The sequence below is a fragment of the Lissotriton vulgaris genome, chromosome 2_1 (genome assembly GCF_964263255.1).
Source record: "Lissotriton vulgaris chromosome 2_1, aLisVul1.2, whole genome shotgun sequence".
In the NCBI taxonomy this organism is placed as follows: Eukaryota; Metazoa; Chordata; class Amphibia; order Caudata; family Salamandridae; genus Lissotriton; species Lissotriton vulgaris.
The window spans coordinates 1,238,585,082-1,238,604,020 of record NC_141687.1 but is presented as its reverse complement, the minus strand read 5'-3'; the positions used below and the strand labels follow the sequence as shown (position 1 = coordinate 1,238,604,020).

The following is an 18,939-nucleotide window of genomic DNA, read 5'->3' as shown; positions in this document are numbered from 1 at the left end:
TTAAATCAGATAGTTGATTCTCTTGCTTTGTCTTTACAACTCTGTCCATTGCTTTTCCTTACAGCCTGTCACTCACTGCAAAGTAGTGTATTCAAGAAACTAACCCCAATTCTGAAAGAAAACCCTATTTCCTCTACCACTGTCTCTTCCTGTTAACAACACTCCTTGCCATTTCTAGCCACTTTTCTCTTCTGCCTGTCAGCTCCTCAAAGCCCAAATCACACACGTTATCCTGCAATTCCCTCACCTTGGGTGGCTGCAGAGAAATGTGCAGGCTGTTTCATACGTTTCTCCTGTCTATTTCCCTGGTTCTCACAGAGATGCAAAAGCTGCAGTTGTAAATGGAGGAGATCTGAAGGATATGTCACTGGACCAACTGGACGACATCTTGGCCAACCACTCTGAAATTGTCTTTGCTCGAACCTCCCCACAACAAAAACTGATTATTGTGGAGGGATGCCAGAGATTGGTAAGTAAAATTGCCATTTACATCAGAATCATTCAACCAGAGTTCAACAAAGAGAACTAGGGCACCTAAAACAGAGGAACCTAATCAGAACACAATACGCCTGATTCACAAAGTTAAGTTACACTTTTGAGTACGTTTATACTTTGTAGTAAATGTACTATTTTCGTTAGTCACAAACTCTGAGTCTAAAGTTACTAAAAAAGTGCAAGTTACATGTGCCCACACCCAAAGTAATGCAATTAGCTTGCTATTGTATGATTGGGTGACGTCCCTCCCTAAACCCCTTCCTGACCCTCACAAAGCCCTTCGTACTCTTCCCTAATCCCATGCCCTTTAGTAGTAAATTTGCCTCATTTCTCATCTACTCTCTTTGTGTCCCTCCAACATTTTCTACAAAAATCTATACTTGCATGTACAAACACTCTGCAATCGGGGTAGAGAACTCCACATGTATAGGGCGAAATGTATACTGTATAGGACATTTTGTAAATTGTTTGTAGCACTACAAAACATACCACAAAGTGCAGTTTGAGAGTCAAGCCCAATACCTAATAGATATCGTAACAATAGCGCTTGCATTCTGGCTGGTAATGGTAAATTTGGAACTATGTAGAAAAACTGTATACTGTGAAAAACACTGACAACCAATGGTAGAAAGTGTTCTTCAGAAATGAACCATAGCAGTTCCTCATACTACTGGCTTCTTCTTTTACCTATAAACTATATATTTCACTAAATACATATTTGCAAATCTCTCTCTCTTATTCTGCTGGCCATTATTATTAGAGAAACTTCATGTTTACTTGAGAGTCACCAACTGTTACATGTGATTAGTGCTGTGAGCTCCTCTACATGCTTGAGATGAATTTGCTAGAAAGACAGTCAAGCAATTTGAATCTCTTGCATAGCTATGTGTGCAATGGGAAGTATTTGAACGTTTGTCAACCGGTTGTCTTGGTTTCAAAGATATTGTACCACATTAAGTTGTTATACGGGAACATGTGCTACTTTGTCATAAAATACTTCTTTGAACTTGCCTACCTAATGAGATCACACTGCCCACCTTCTCAAAGGCATTGTCAAGTGAAGATGAATTGCATTCCATCCAACTGATCAGCCTCCCATTCAATGGAAGGCTGATTGGTCTGTAGGCAATGCGTGCTAATAGTAGGGGGGAATCTGATACAGTTATTAGCCTATAATATTGACAATGTATTGACGTAGTGCTGCAATTAATTTATTGTGTTCTGTTGGGGTTATTTAAAAAACGAATAAAGATCTCTTGATGATAATGACTGGTGAAGAATATAATGAATACTGTAATTTTGGAACTGAAAATTGTAATTTTGGAACCCTTTACGTTTCCTAACAGTAGCTGTGTATGGCAAAATTAAGCTTATATAGCTTTAAAGTTCCAAGACATTTGGAGGAGAGGAATGAATCCATTAGCTGGCAAATATAGTGAACTTTGAGAGGTGCAGGTGAACAAATATTGATTCCACATCTCAATGTTTGTTATTGTACCTTAATCCTTTCCTTCTTTCTTACTTTACTGGCTTCCCCACAGTACATTTGCTGCATCAACCCACTTTCTCTGTTACGTCCTTCATACAGATTCCTAATAAAGCATGCGCCACAGTCTATTTTGTGCCATTTCAATCAATGAGCATTACACTTCTAAATATTCATAACTTTAAATTTCTGCTGCCAAAATTCACCCATGCAAGGCCAAATAAATGTTGATAGGAACATTAGTAAGAGTACTATCAACATTGTTTCAGTTTATATATTAAATTTTTATTATACTTACTGGTAACCTATTTAAGGTCTGTAACCTTAACATCCCTGTAAATAAGCTTTTTTTGTGGTATATAATTACATAGGCTAATATTTGTCCTCAGTGAACGTGGACACTATTATGATTAAAGTTTTGGTTACTGAGCCCACATTTAGGTACAGTATAAGCAAATATTCCGGTCTCAATTTACCTAGACCCCAAGAGAGCTCTAGAACTGTACAAGATACATTTCCAACCTTTTTGCTACGCACTGTTTTATAAAATGGGGTTACTGATGGAAGCGGTGGCATGAGTAAGTGTCTTGCACCCACATCTCTAGATAAAGTTACTGCCACAGTAAGCCTCGACTTTAAATAAAGAATTTTAGATTTGGTTTGCGTGCGCTGTGTTTTTAGTCACTCGTGCAGTCTGCATAACAAGCTTCAATTCATATCAAAGTTCCCATGCTTAGACACGGGTGTAGGGCTTCATAATTTGTTCGTTGTCATGTGCTACCATTCCATGAGTAGTAGTGCTGTTTCTCACTATGCTGTATTTTGATCCAAGACATTCTTTGGCATGTATGTACATTTGTGTTTATTGACATTTATTAATATTGGCTTAGTATTGTATACTTATACATAATGCCGATTCACAGATCTATTGTTCTTCATAGTTTAAAAGACATCTTCTATTAATAATGTATCTTGAAGCCTATTTAATTAGTTAGTCATATTAAGGGCCACTGCACTGGTATTAAGTGGACGTGGAGCACCAAATTATGCTGCAGGGTTCACTAAATTATGCGGCAAGAAAAGGCAAATTATGCGGCATAATGTATAACATTTTTTGATTGTATTACTTCGTTATTGCTGTCTGGGCATAAATGTCACTTCATTAATGCCAGTTTAACAAACAAAAGTAGAAATAAGCAACGGAAGGGTGTCTAGTGAACCTTTGCAATGGCCTACCACAGCATGCAGTAACGTCGACACTTTTTCAGTAACTTTTGATCAGTTTTAGCTAGAAACTGTTTTTTTGGTTAACATCTGAAGATTATGCAGCAGGTGATGGATTATGTGGCACAATCGGCAAAACTATAATCATGGGAAAAGATGCAGCTACTGCTGCAGAATGGAATAATTCTGGTGGCCCTGCTCATATCAATAGAGCACTGTCATAGTGCTCAAGGTGTTTCAATCCACTAACAACATGGAACCTATCCTTGAAAGACTGAAACCTTATCATGTAATTCATTCAGACTTGTTCTTACTTACTCTCTCAACCATCACTCATGTTCTCTTACAGAATGCAGTTGTTGCAGTGACCGGTGATGGAGTCAATGACTCCCCAGCTTTGAAGAAAGCAGATATTGGGATTGCTATGGGCATAGCAGGATCGGATGCAGCAAAGAATGCCGCAGATATGATTCTGTTGGATGACAACTTTGCTTCCATTGTAATCGGAGTAGAAGAAGGTAGGTGGTTGCATGGGCGATATTACCTTTTATTTTTCTGTGCTGGTAGGTTCTGTAGGACACACCGCATGTCCAGAAAGGCTCACATAGAGAGGCCATTCAGGAACTGCTTCCAGTCTTATTCCATGTTCTAATATGTATTTCCTGCCTATTGCTTTGGCTATTCCCCTTAGACGGCTAACATAATACAGTTGGCAAAGCCTTACCAAATATACTACAATTACATTGGGATCCTGGCTTCATTCTGGTAATTGCCACTTTGCTCATGCTCAAATATTATAACCATCCCATATGTTCTATCTGTCTGCCTTCTTGGACTCTTAGAGCACTGAAGCAAATGCCCATCTGTAGGACTTGCCAATCTGTCTTTGTACCTGCATTTATCATCCATGCTTACCCTGTAGGCCCTTTTTTTGTCTTTATCCTTATACCTATCTGAGCAGAGTCATTAATACTTACTTTGTACTTCTCTATGCTTGCACATCTAAGCTACCTTTTTTCGTAAGGTCACGCTACTCTACTTGCTTGAACCTCTTTCATTGTGTTGAATGATGTCCATATCCAAGGAATTTAAAACTCCTCTATTCCATCACAGGTCGTCTAATTTTTGACAACATTAAGAAATCCATTGGCTACACCCTGACCAAGAATATTGCTGAACTCTGCCCTTTCCTGATCTACATCATTGCCAGCGTGCCTTTACCCATAGGCACAATCACTATCCTGTTCATTGACTTGGGTACTGACATTGTAAGTAATTGGCTATGGTACTGTCGGGATCTCAGTGATAAATGTCTGACATCGGACATATCCTCATTCTAGAATTCCCACTGAGCCCCTTCCTACCTTTTCAGATTCCTTCGGTTTCCTTTGCATACGAGAAAGCGGAGCGTGACATAATGAACAGAAAGCCACGTCGCAAAAACGTAGATCGACTGGTCAACAAGGAGCTTGCTCTCTATGCCTATGTACAGATTGGTAAGTAAAGTTCCCCGTCCCTTTTCTGTGGGCACATTACAAATGCAATGAACATCATAATAACTACCATAACAATGCCACAAAGCTACAGACTTTTTTGTGACCGTAAAGTGCTTAGACACTAAAGTTCCAAAAGCTACACTCTGAAGGTCTTGCAGAAAATACCAAAGTGGTGGAATCTTCACTTTTAATGGTTATGGTTGAATGCAAGTTCTCGTGGAACTCTTGAAAATCTAAGTTAGATATTTAAATATATAGTATATGTGCAGATACGCATGGCAAAATGTGCTATTTATTAGCATTGCTGAGTGTGTGGAGGGACCACAAGAGAGGAAGCTTGGAGAGAGTCATACTCTGTGGATCTGCGTATATGCTTTAGGATATGGTATTTTTCACGTCTAGCTGTGCTAACAAAAAGGAATGCAAGTTGTTAAATTGTGCAGTATGATAAAATCACATTGAAAACACCTTGTACTATTATAAGAGTAGTTTTAGTGTGTAAAGTGATTATTACTTGCACTCTATGTGGTAGTAAAAAGTGCTTTCTTATATGATTTTTTTAAGACAATGGATTGGATGATTAAGGGGATTGAAACGACCACCTTGCCGTTGTGATTGTTTTAAAATCGTAATTTTTGCTCAGTGGGAAAAAAATCCAGAACTAAGTGGAGGCACTACGAGTGTTACCCAGCCCCACAAGTGTAATCCTCGGACACTTAGAAGCATGAAAATGGGCAAAAAACATCATAAAATCAATATGTTTGCCAAGCTAAACCACCATCTTTTTTGAAAATCACAATCATGCCACTTCATTTTGTGTTAAACAGGCACATACATTTGCAATTTTCAAAAAAATCAAGCATTACAACGAAATTCGTGATTTCAATATAAAAGTAAAACAATCCTGTCTGTGGTTATTTGAAGGCCCTGGTAGGGTGACTGGAAGGTGTGGATGCTGACCTAACAGTGCAGGCAACTGTCATAAAAAGTCAACCGCAGCCAAAAAACCCAAAAAAGCTCTGAAATTCGCCAGTTATGATATGCGATGCACACCATAACTCATGCCACTCGCAGTGCACATCTTTGCTGATGGCATGTAAAAATATATAAACTTTCAACAAAAACTGCCTATTACAGAAAAATAAGGCAGACGGTTACCTTTAGAAGAAATATTTGCAAGCACATGGACTCCAGGTTCAGTGCTCATAAATAGCATTTCTTCTTACCAAGTGATTCACATAGAACAGTGTAAGAGTAAGAGTAGGTGTCCGTTCTGTACAACGAGTAGATGCATTCTCATTTATTTCCCCCTGAATATGGCAATGACAGTATCATCAGGCACAACAAGATTATTTACCAATGCACAGGAAGGGAAAAGGTTTTTCTGATTTGGTAAAAAAACAAAAGGCAAATGAAAGACCCGTCATTAACTGATTTATCTAGAAAACTTGTCACTTTATATCTGTTTGTCTGAGCTGAATGAGAACTATGTCAATGAATGTATTTACATTTTATGCATTTCATTTTACAAATAGACAAACGCTTTACTTCATGTCAGAACATTTAATAACCTGAGATGGTGTATCGCCTTATAGTAATATCCAGATCTGCCTGGACATTTTAAAAGTATTTCAAAGAGCAACAGAAATGTTCCAATAATACAGACACATCAGGTTAAACCTCAGCTGCTTCTTATTACTGCAGGTAGGCGGGACATCATTTAGCATTATCAGCTAATCTACTGGCCCTTAAGGAATCTTAATCTTCACTTTTATGCGTTTAAATCATAATCGAGGTTACCAAATGATATACCTCAGAGCGCACAAGAAACACATGCAGTTCACAGTGCAGTGCAAAAGGCAATGTGTAAAGTATTTGTACCAACACTCACAGTAACACAGTGAAAACACCACAAACTGACTCCACAACAGTTTAGAAAAATAAAGGTATTTAATCTAAACTACACAAGACCAAAATGACAAAAATCCAACATACACAGTTCAAGAATATGGTTGCGAAAGAGTTCTTTAGGTCGCGATCAAATAATCCACAGTTGCGTGAAAAGTTCACAGTTGCGTCACGCTTTAGTCGACAGTACCTTTAGTTGCGACAAAGTTCCAAAAGCAGAAGCTAGTGCGGTGGAAAACAAGCGATGCGTTGCTCCTGAGACCTTGGGGAGGTGATTCGACAACCCCGCTGCAGCAGCGGGCGTGTTGAGATGAATCCGGTCTGTATGGGGAGGAAGGCCACTTGTATGGATTCCTGTGCGTAGGTTCTGTAGGAAGTTTGTTCTCGCAAAGGCATGATGCGATGATCTCATAGGGGCTGCGACGATCTCCGGGGCGATGATGCGCAATCCAGCGGCGATCTCTTTCTCGCAGCTCCTCGAGGCGATGATCTGCGACGATGTTCGCAGCGACGTGATGCGGTCCACAAGCAAGCGGTGCGGCGTTCTCACCCAGCGACGACAGGCTCTGCGACGACACTCGCAACAATGGTGATCTTCCCGCAATCGAAGGATGCGTCGTCTTAGGCAGCAACAACAGGCGCTGCGACGATCTCGACCTCCGTAGCGGTGGGAATTTCTTCGCACTGTCGGGGATGCGCTCCGCAGCGAGTGATGCGATAACTTTTCAGTTGCAAAAGTCTCTCAAACTTAGTTTCCAGCTTCCCAGCACAGGTACAACTTCCAGAGGCACCACAACTGGCCCAAGCACTCTAGGAAGGACAGAACTCTCTCAGCAGAGTTCAGGGAAGCTGGGGGTGAAGTCCTTTTGTTCCTGGGACTTCAAAAACAGGGAGCCAGCTCTTCTCAGGCCCTTGGAGATTCCTTCAAGACTGGGGACACAGCTCAACAGCAAAGTCCTTCCCTTCTCCTTGGCAGCAAAGCAACAGCAGGTCAGTCCAGCAGAGCAACAGCAGGACAGTCTTCCTTCTTCAGATTCAGCTTTCTCCTTGGCAGAGGTTCCTTCTTGATTCCAGGATGATCTAATTTTCTGTTGTCAGGGGTCCTGTACTTATACCCCTGAAAGTCTTTGTTCTCTTTGTGCAAGTAGGCCCCGAGCCCGGTCTGAACCAGTTCTGGGTGTTCCTTGAGCACTTTGTTTTTCTGGCTTCTCCTTTCCTTTCAGAGTGAGGGGCAGGGTCGTCAGACGCCCAGCAGGAGGTGGAGCCAGCATTGTGGAAGGCAGGCACAGCCCTATTCAGGCCCAGGTGCTATCTCCTCCCACTACTCAAGTTCCAAATGCAGTCATTCAGCCTAGGGCTGACTCAGCCACCCTCCTGGGGAATCCCCAGCCCCTGTCACTCTCAAACCAGACAGTCAATACACAAACAGGACAAGGCACACAGAAAGGTCAGACAAGAGAACAACAACTTTCTAAAAGTGCTGTTCTCAAACACAAGATTTAAAAACAACCTTTCCTAAAAGATGTGTTATTAAATTCTGAGTTCAGGGATATCAGACTTTTATGTCCCATCTTGTTCCTATGGGAAGATCTGCTGGTAGCCACTGTAGCCCGCATCCCCCATGATAGCCTATGGAGCAAGATAGCCTTGCAGCAGTGAAAAACGAAAATGGCTGTAATTCACTACCAGAGCATGTCACCTGCACAAGTACATGCTCTACCTTTCACATACACTGCACCCTGCCCAAGGGGGTACCTTGGGCCTTCCATATGGGTGACCAATGTACACAAAAAGGGAAGGGTTAGGCCTGGTCAGTAGGGACACTGACCAGGAGGATATGGCAGTTCACAGACTGCACACAGGCACTGCGGTGGCAGGCCTGAGACACCATTTTAGGGCTACTCATGTGGGTGGCACAATCAGTGCTGCAGGCCCATTATGATTAATTAGTTTTTACTTTTCCAACCCTAGGAGGTTTGCCCACCCCCCACCCCCACATGTCCTGATGAAGACCCGCACTGTAAGGATCAACTATCCTACACAACCTTGGGTCGAAACGTAGACTGCCATCTACCATTTTCAACTCCTACCGCCAGCGTGATTTATACAGCGTAATAGGAGCTTGATTACACGATATTCTAAACTTGTATATAATGTATGCGACCCCGATTGATGGGGATCATTGATGAATAATTTATACATGAATTTAAATGTATGCTTTATGTCACAATTGAATGTAAAGTAAGTCACAACCCTTTTGTTAACTTTACTTCATCCCCCTTTTCCCTTTTCTTTCCTTGGGCACACGAACAAATTATAAATACCTATATATTTTGGCATTTTAAGAGCAACTCAACTATGATGACATGAATGCACTGTGAATAAAACACTGCATTTCTAAAACATTTCTGATTCTCTTTCTCTTTTGAGTCTCTTAAAAATTTCTTGCATTTCCATGTTTCTTTACCTACTCCATATCAGTTGGGGACCCCTCTGTCTATAACAGCAGGCCCATTAGTAGCATTTGTCATCACCAGCCCTGGCACACCCAGTGCAATTTACTAGGGACTTCATGGTGATACAAATATGCCACTCATGTATATCCAATCATAATAACAATTTACACAGGGAGCACTTACACTCTGACACTGATCAGTAGTGGTAGAGTGTCCAAAGCATCTAAACCAGCAAAAACGAAATCCAGCACAGCATCAAAAATACAGGAGGTAGAGGCAAAAGATAGGGGTAACTACACCAAAGATGCCAGGTCTAACAGGTAAATTTTCTTTCTAGGAAAAAAATCATGGATTGCACAATGCTGGAAAAATATTAACAGGCTCAATGGTTTGCCTCTGTGAGTCATTGGAGAATGGAACATGGGTGAGTGTTTCTGTAACTTATTTCCACATTTATGTTTCTAACACACACACTCCTTCTTTCTCTTAGGAATTATTCAATCAGTGGGAGCATTCCTGTGTTATTTCACACTCTATGCACAGGATGGTTTCCTACCATCTAAAATGCTGGGGTTGCGAGTTGCCTGGGAGAAATCCACATTTAATGAACTGGAAGACAGCTATGGACAAGAATGGGTGAGAACAAGAAATATACATTTCTTAACATTAAAGTTAATTATAATGGTCGTATTTGCTTATTGCTACATTAATGTTTGTTTAAAAGGTCATTAACCTAATCTAGTGTGCTGTACTTATCATGTAACATGGTGCATGCACTATTCAGTTTTTATTGGAAGTAGTGGGTGGGGGATCCGCAGAGTGGCACTGAATAAACACTCAAAGATCATAAATTCTCTCAGGATCTTGCTTGATCCCAAAATCAGAAATAGGGATCAAATGTTATAGCAGTTGTGAATTCTATGTATGTATAGTCCAATCATGTTCCTGCCTCCTTCTTAAACACAAATCTATTGTTGCCAACATTTGTTTGAATAATGCCTGAGCAAAGTATTTTAATGTTTCACTAGACCTGTTCACACACTTCATACTCTAGGGGAGCACTTTTTTTCTCTTATCAAAACAAAGGAATGTCCACAATCCAGAGCTGAGAGCTCTTTAGTTGACTATAGGGCATGTGCTTCATATTGTCTCAACAGCAGTCCAAAGTCAGACTGCCCAGCTCAAACAGTCCATTCGGCAACCAAATACAGAATCCAAGATAGCTGCCAATAAATCCGATTTTCAGCAATGTTGCACGCTAATCCTGAGTAACCCCATCTCATTTCGTAGTATTACCATTTCCCCAAGTATGTCAGGGCAGAGGCCAATTTAGTGAGTGTCATAATCTAAAAGACCTGCAAGAAGAAAAGATGTTTGCCTTACCTTTCTAGAGCATACAATGAACTCACTGATATATCTGCAGATAAGAAAAGACAGAAGAGCAGGAATTGAAAGTTCGCATTACTCTTTACAATCGTCTTGTTGTGCATTTGCTATGACTGCTGCAGTAATTCCCCCTCTGTGCTGCAGTTCCTTGAATCCTATTATTCATGACGAGCTCAGCTCGTCATCAGCACAGCTCAACTGTGCCTCATGACGAGCTGAGCTTGTCATGAGCATGGAAGGGGTTAATTCAAAAGGCCTGCACCTAATTCGCATAGCAGGCGTTCCAGGAACACTGAAGTTAATGCTATTTAACTGCCATCTGTTTCAGACCTTTTCTCAGCGCCAGTACCAAGAATGGACTGGGTATACTGCATTTTTCATCAGCATCATCGTTGTGCAGATAGCGGACTTGCTGATAAGGAAAACCCGGAGAAACTCGTTCTTTCAGGTGAACCCTTTCAGGTCAGTCAAGGATAAGTGGATGGTCTGTGCTGAGTTCTTCAATGGTTAACAATTGCAAAACATTATTCTTACACCTTCTGTGGGGTTCGAGCCAGGACTTGTGACTAACCGCTTCTTTACATAACACAGCCACCAATTTTCTTTAAATATATGCAGCCAATAGCCATCTTCTGGACTTGGTTTTAGACATCATGTTATAGCTTATTCAACCTCAATGAAAGCAGTGTTAGAATCTTTCTTCAAGATGCACAATGCAGCTATTCAAAAGGTCTGCAAATCTGTGTACTGCGATAAAGACTACATCCAGTTGTGTCAGCTAGTAAAGAAGCAATCTGCTTTCACCTAAATATTTATTCAAACAAGGAGTCAAAAAATGAGTTTGAAAGAGCCATGCATTCTAACTGCATTATGCTCTGCAGACCAATAACTGTTGTGGTAACCCTTGAAAACAGAGCCAACAATGTTAGTCGTCCTGATTTCTTTCTGTCGAGAGCAATAATAAACTATGGTCTTAGGGGCGCCTCTACTGAGCACTCAAATAACTCTAATCTGAGTAGTCAAACTTTAGCAGGAGCTGAATATTGTTGCTGAGGTTTTGCTAACCAGTTCTGGTCTTGGGAAGATATTTAGCTCTGCTTTTGGCATTGTATTTCGCTGCTTGGTTCTTTTGCCTTATTGGTTCAAGAAAGACAACCTCTTTGTTTTAGATTTGGTCATTCTGTGATCTAAGACTTCTGTACTGGGATCAATTGGAGATCAGTGCTCTAACTGGAAAAGTCTCTGCTACAACCTATCTTTTATCTGGCATAGACAGGTCACCTTGATAAAAGGTGAAGGTCTTTGTGTGATAGAATATACCCGCAGATCCCAGGTGAAACCTTTAGCAATGAGGCTTATTTTGCAAGGTATTTGGGGCCAGGTGTACATCCGGTTTTTGCGGTCACCAACTGGAAATCGGCCTGTTTGCACCAGCAAAATAGGTCTAGCCCATGTGCAACATAGGGTTTGCAACCCGCTTTTTGGAAGGGGCGTGACAAGGGTGTCCCTTCCTTATAGCGACTCGCACTTAATTGTACAATTGGTTTGTGATTGCAAAACAGGTGGTAAACCACTTGCAAACGGGAAGAGGTCCACAGGGGACCTCTTCCCCTTTGTGATTGGCATTGAAAATATTTTTAAAGAACAGGCAGTGGTTAAAAAATGAAACAGTAACTTTTCTTTTTTTTCAAAACATCCTGTTTTCCTTTAAGGAAAATGGACTGCATTTAAAAAAACTGCTTTGTTTAAAAAGCAGTCACAGACATGGTAGTTTGCTGACCCAAACAGGCCACCATCCCTGGGAGTGCCTGCTTTTCCTAAAAGGGTCTCAAATTGCACCTGCCTTATGAATATTAATGAGGCAGGCAATTTGCGACCCCATTAGGAATCGCAACAGTGTCACTGTTGTACATTCCTATTTTCGAGTCACAAATTGCGAGTTGCAAAACAACTCAATTTGCGACTTGCAAATTGGTAGGGTTGTAGATCTGGCCCTCGTTGCTAGCATATTTGCTTCTTTCCATTACCTGTATACTCTGTCATTTCCATTAAGTCTCACTTTATTTAGTGAAAAGTCCCTGTATTGCGTATTGTGGTTCACAATAGCCATTTCTTAAATTGAGTCTTTGGCAGCTGTCAGATGAGAAACAATTGAGAGGACGTTTTACAAAGTAGTTGCTTATTAGAATATGAAGGATCACTGGCTGATGGGACATCAAGTTAATGCCTTCTCAAATTTCTCACTTTTCCTACAGGAACAAGGCCCTCATTTTTGGCCTCCTTTCTCAGATTGCCATTGGTGCATTCTTCTCTTACTGTCCAGGAATGTCTGAGGCCTTAAAGTTCACTCCCCTCCGGTGAGTCCAGTTTTTATTTGTGCAATATTGACAATACACTCTCAAATTCGGGAGTTGACTTTGATAAAACTAAAATGTTGGATGTCTGCCTGCCTGAAAGATTATAGCCATACACCAAATCTGCAGTACTTTCAAAAAAACCATAGTGATGGTATTTCCACTAAAGATAGAGATCGCCACTGGGCTGGCAGTCATCTTTAAATATGGAGGTCGGTAGTCTACCAGAGTGGCAAGGTAATGAGCCTCAACACCCTGGCAGAAGGATAACCCGTCCACCAAACTTTAATTCAGCCCTATCAAATTTGCTGAAAATTAATTGTGCCAAGTGTACAGATTAATTAGTCTTATTACCCACAAATTATAGAGGTCACACCACTGGGAGCCCCTAATCCCCAAAAGCTAATAGCATCTTTCTTTGGAGAAAATGAGAACTGGTAAGTATCCCCCACTATTCTGCGACAGAGGTATACTCTGGTTAGTAAAAGTGTTAATTGTCAGACAAGCATGTATGAGAATCGTTCATCTGCAGGTTGTATACACAGGGCTAAGCCCCATACTCCGCAACCATATGCACATACAAGGGTTAGTATTTCACACTATGACCCCAATTCACAAACTGCACTTGAAGTACTTTAACTATTACTACAGTAGTACAACTGATACAGAACAAAATACAACCTACAGGTGGAAACCGCTGCCTCCGCATCTCCTATCTTTCCTGTGTTGTGATCTCTACCCATGTAGGTATAGATTTCAGTAATAAATGAGGGAAATATACAAAAAGTGAAAGTGGGGAATACTTACTCCTAAATGAAAGGGGTTGAAAGAAATGTAAGGAATGGTTTAAGAGGGACATGATAATACAAACGCACACCCAAATCCACAAAAAGAGTAAAACCACTGCTATTGACAAATTACCCTTCTGAAGTTACTATATATATATATATATATATATATATATATATATACACACACACACACACACACTTAGACATCGTTTTTTCTTTTAAATGTTGAAATAATTTCATTAGTTTATCATAAGTTCCCAATGAGGTGTAAAATGATATCCCTACCACCACTGTTTTCTATAGGAAGTGCCTCTGGATTGCCATGTGTGGTGCTTTATCTACCCAAAACATGGGCTGCAGTACATTAAACCTGTTTGAAACCTTTAGGCCTGTAGTAATTTTAGAAATGTAGTTTGTAAAAAACAGGTGTTCTACTCTTTTGTGGATGTGGGTGTGTGTTTGTATTATCATGTCCCTCTCTAAACCATTCCTTAAATGCCTTGAAATGCCTTTCACACACATACACACATATAAATATATATATATATAATATATATATATATATATATATATATATATATATATATATATATATATATATATATATATATATATATATATATATATATGTGTGTGTGTGTGTATATATATATATATATATTTACACACACACATACAGGACATAGTTTCAATAGGAAAAACTTTTTTGTTTTGCCAATAATTTTCGTCCCATTTTTACAAATCTTCATGAAATTTTCAGAATTCGTACAACACTCAGTTCAGCTGTTGAAAGTTTTGGGGTGATTCCTCATGTGGGGGCATAGAAAAAGGTGGTGTCCCAAAATGCTTTTTCTTAATGCAATTCCCATTGGAATTTTGAACATGACTGCAGTCCAAACCGCTGGACGAAATTACATCAAATTTGGCAAAAAGCTAGCTCTCGGTCCAGAAAGAGCCCCTTTTTGTGAGTTGGTGTAAATCCGTTCAATAGTTTTGAAGTTATTAAAGAAAAAACTAATATGGATATCTAGGGACACAAATCCTTAGATGTCTGTATTATTTCAACATTTAAAAATATATATATATTTATATGTGAATAAAGAAAAGGTCACTAAAAGATTGAGTGCTGGCCTTCTCTTCATAAGGGGAAAATTGCTTTGACGTTAAAAGATTCAGAAAAGGGGGTGGTGATGAACAGAGTGTCTGAATTAGGCAGACCACTCTTACCCAGTCCAAAGATCAGGGCTTGATCCATCACCGTTATTTAGCTCACTGCACCATCCCAGCTCAGAACCTGGCTAAATGCAAATCAGTCTGTCCCTACAGCACAATACAGCTTTCATTCCTTATACATAAAAAAGAAGAAATATCAGTTGATATTCATTCACATACAGAAAATACATTTGTAAGATGTCAGTTTGTTAAAAATCAAATAACGTGAATGGCTTGGCATGCATGGAATACATAGCACAAGTGTGCCTGTAAATCCACAGCACAGGAGGCAACATTGTCGCTATGCACCTTGTCACATAACTGTGTAGATACATGTGCGATAGTCATGATTTTCTCAGTCATGTCCAGACCAGCCAGTGGTGGACTCTAGGCATGGCCCACTAATGGCAGAATATACCACCTCTATTCATGTGAAGAGTCAGCAAGAGATACGTGTTTCACTGTTGAAGTGCAATATTTGCTGTGCATGAAGGGGCACCTTCCTGCAAATAAACAATCTTTCCTCTGCAACGCAGGCACCCTTGCACTATGGTGTAAGGGTTCCTGCATTGGTGCTAGGCAGCTAATTTTAGCGCCATCGCGAGGAAAAACACAGGGGTGTGTCGTATTGTTGTAAATACGGTGCATCCCTGCATTTTGGAAATGTTGGAGCGCGGCGATGTCACATTTGGTGCAGCTCTGTGCTCCGACATTTCCTTGTAAATATGCCCCAGTGTGTAAGATAGTGAGTGTGTGAGTGAGACAGAAGCTTGAGCATAAATGTTGGCTTTGATATTGCATGATGGGTTGCAAGGTCCTGGTCAGTGTTTTATGTAATCCAAAGGCTGATGAACATTAGTGTGGGGCCAGCTTTTGGCAAAGAGTTTGTGATAACAAATTGTGGTGTCCTCCGTATATGTCAAAGGTAAATACGAATCAGGTATCATCAATTACGCACATCACAGGATTGTGAAGTGATGAGCCATTAAGGATACCAGACTAGCACTAAGGCTAGAAGCCAGGTCCGACAAGTGTGATATGAAACCAAGCACCAAACCACTGAGAAAGTATAACTAAAAATAGAACTAAACAGAGGAGTCCAGCATCGAATCATTGACGACTGCTGCCAATAGCTCAGTCAATGAGAGAAACTAAGCAAAGGCTGAGCCATGCGAGAAACACCAGCGCCTAGCCAATGATGTATGAATGCCCAAAAATATGGAAAGGCTCACAACTGTATTATTTTCTTTTCCATTTTCACAGGGTCCAGTATTGGTTCGTAGTAATCCCTTATGCATTTCTGATATTCGCATATGATGAGATACGAAAACTTTTCATCAGGAGATATCCAGGAAGTAAGTAGCAACAATCTCTAATTTCCTGTTTGTTTACATGAAATAGTGCTTGGATTTGTAGCAACAAAACCCTATTATACCCTACTACAACCAGTGGCGTAGCAAGGGGGGTGCGGTGGGCGAGGGCCGCCCCAGGTGTCATCACTGAGGGGGGTGACAAAATGGCAAAAATATGTGTTTTAAAACACACATTTTTGTCATTTTGTCAAGCCGGGGATGACAAGACATTTCCGCACCTGGTACCACCTGACCTTGCTACGCCACTGACTCCAATAATTCATTTTTTCTATTGTTGGGTTAAATGCCCTCAATATTCCACCCTTCTTATTCGTGACAATCAAGAACACTTAAGCTGGAAAGTTAACCATCAAACCTGAGGGAAACCACAAAGTTCATTTATCAAGCCTAAAAAAACCGTCGTTCTACAAGCTGGCTACATCCAGATTTGGCTGCAAGTGAGAGTTGGTGGCTGAATTCATATTCAAGTTTTCTGAAATTACCAATTATTCATGCAATGCCCACTTCACGTTTTGCCAGGGGAAAAACTGTAGAAATGTGAACAGGGTAAACTGTAAAACAATTGTGAAGAATATGGCGTTGAGTGTATACAACTGCACCAAACACTGCAACATTGGTATTACCGGGCGTGGGAGTAAATCACCAGCATCCATAGCCATTTAAAAGAGGCTTTTAGGATTCTTCTTTAACTGAACTTGAGCCAAAAATGGTGCTCTTTGTTTATGAAAATGCGTACATCTTTGCTGATGACATCATTAACAGAGGATGCGACTTTTGAGATCAACTCCATGAATTAACGTTTTTGTGATTTTACATGTTGCTTATTCTTGCCTTTTCCTGACCTGTGTCCCCTCCTTCTCTTCGCAGGTTGGTGGGATAAGAACATGTACTACTGAGGAGGCAGCGGTGCAATGCAATGCTCCTTTCTCTTCCCGGACTGCTCCTCTGGAAGCCAGTGTGTTGCACACTTCCAGGCGATGTGAAGATGGACCACTGTGAGCGTCTTTGCTAGCTCAGCGCTCCCTCGGTTTGGGATCTTGGGACTTCAGTTATCGCTCCCTCCCTCCCCAGGGTCCCTTCTCGCACTCCACACTCTGTGACGTGAATACTACCCAATTCTGGACATATGCAGCTTCGCTCAGCTGTCGAGACAACTCCTTATTTTGCTTTGGGTTAAATATTACCACAATGTTTAAAGTTGTTTATGAAGTCAAATTGACAGAAGAAAATGTATTTTATACATACATGTAAAAGGAAACCATATGTGAATATTGTAAAAATTCTTTTTTTTTAATTAGCTCACGTTTTTGTAGCATTTGATGTGTATATAGTCCACATTGATGGGTTGTGAACACACGAGGCAATAAATATAATTTTTTTCAGTAAATACTTATTGGGCTCTTTCTCAAATTAAGCACAAACCCCAAAGAAGCACATGCTGTTGTGATAAAACGTGGATAGTGTTCTATGGAAGTGCATTCTCTCACAACCTTGTTCATACACTATTTTGTTAAACGTGACTCTTAAATTCACAAATACAATTTTCCTCGGTAACTTCATTATTGTTGTGCTTGCTATCATCGAAGCCTATTGTGCTGATCCATCCTGGCCCAAACTCCCTCAGATAAGCACCACGAGGAAGCTACTTCTCTATGTCATCATCATAATGTGCTCAAAGTGTGGGATGTTTTGCTGGGTGTGACTACAATGCACGCGGTTTTAAGGATTTTAACTGATGCTATCAGCTGGCACAAAACTTCAGGACTCGTAGAAATAACATGAAAAATTAGGAAAAATATTGAGTGTAATTTCACCCATCATTGATCAATTGCAGAAGGAGGTGGTTAATGAAGGGCCCAAAATCAACATCGTCAACAATGGAGAACTTGCCATATTTTTTAAACAGAGGTGGTTCTACTTTCTGTCACAGCATTTAGAGCTGGGTGTCTCTGTCCTTGGTAGAATGGTGTACACCTGTTACAACGCAACTTTTACAACTACCTACTATTACAACGCAACTTTTACAACGCATACCATTACAACGCATTGCGCTGGGGGGCGCTCTAGGATAGGGAATAAGTATAATTTACTATCCAACACCTTCCCTAGTGTCCACGGGGACTGGAGTTAGAATAGTAAATTATACTTACCACTATCCAGCACCTCAAAGCGCTATGCGTTGTAATGGTATGCGTTGTAATGGTCGCGTTGTAATAGTAGGTAGTTGTAATGGTATGCGTTGTAACATGGTACATCCTGGTAGAATATGCTGATTTTTATAAACCTCAGAGGACAAATTGGACAGACGATAAATTGTACCTGATCAATCTGGTTGTCTACACCGTGCTCCAGGCTGAAGTGTCTATGCCTTTCCCGCAACATGTGTGGCCGCAACTAATTCTGCTGCAGACATCTTTTCTTTCCAACTATTTCGGTCTGCCAGGATGTCTCAGGAAGACTGAGATCCATGCCACTTTTTCAGTATAACCACTGGCCCCTAAATGATGCCCCTTTAGATTATGCTCATGTGCTTGTGAATTTTGTGAATATCCTGGAAATCATCCTGGATTTGGCTCTCCTGGATTTATGCTTGATCCCCTGGCACACTGAGGATCTTGTGTTTTTGAGTCCTTAGTTAATATTGCATCTTCATCTTGGCCAAATGCTCCATTTTGCTTGCTGAACATTTGTGCCAATACCTCAACTACAGTGAACTATTTCTTCATCTTCACGAAGATGGTGTCCAAGTTCAGAAAAG

General features: G+C 40.5%; 1 protein-coding gene across 1 annotated transcript in view; it reads left to right on the top strand.

Moving 5' to 3' along the window:
• Window positions 1–17,568, top strand: part of ATP12A (ATPase H+/K+ transporting non-gastric alpha2 subunit) — a 108,865-nt gene extending 91,297 nt beyond the window's left edge. Inside the window, exons 15-23 of the mRNA XM_086956955.1 lie at window positions 319–469; window positions 3,555–3,723; window positions 4,319–4,473; window positions 4,578–4,701; window positions 9,556–9,701; window positions 10,780–10,913; window positions 12,707–12,808; window positions 16,072–16,163; window positions 17,049–17,568. Coding sequence (XP_086813081.1) covers window positions 319–469; window positions 3,555–3,723; window positions 4,319–4,473; window positions 4,578–4,701; window positions 9,556–9,701; window positions 10,780–10,913; window positions 12,707–12,808; window positions 16,072–16,163; window positions 17,049–17,077 — 1,102 coding nt within the window. The 3' untranslated portion in view covers window positions 17,078–17,568. The remainder of the gene's footprint in view (window positions 1–318; window positions 470–3,554; window positions 3,724–4,318; window positions 4,474–4,577; window positions 4,702–9,555; window positions 9,702–10,779; window positions 10,914–12,706; window positions 12,809–16,071; window positions 16,164–17,048) is intronic.
• Window positions 17,569–18,939: the final 1,371 nt, after the last annotated feature.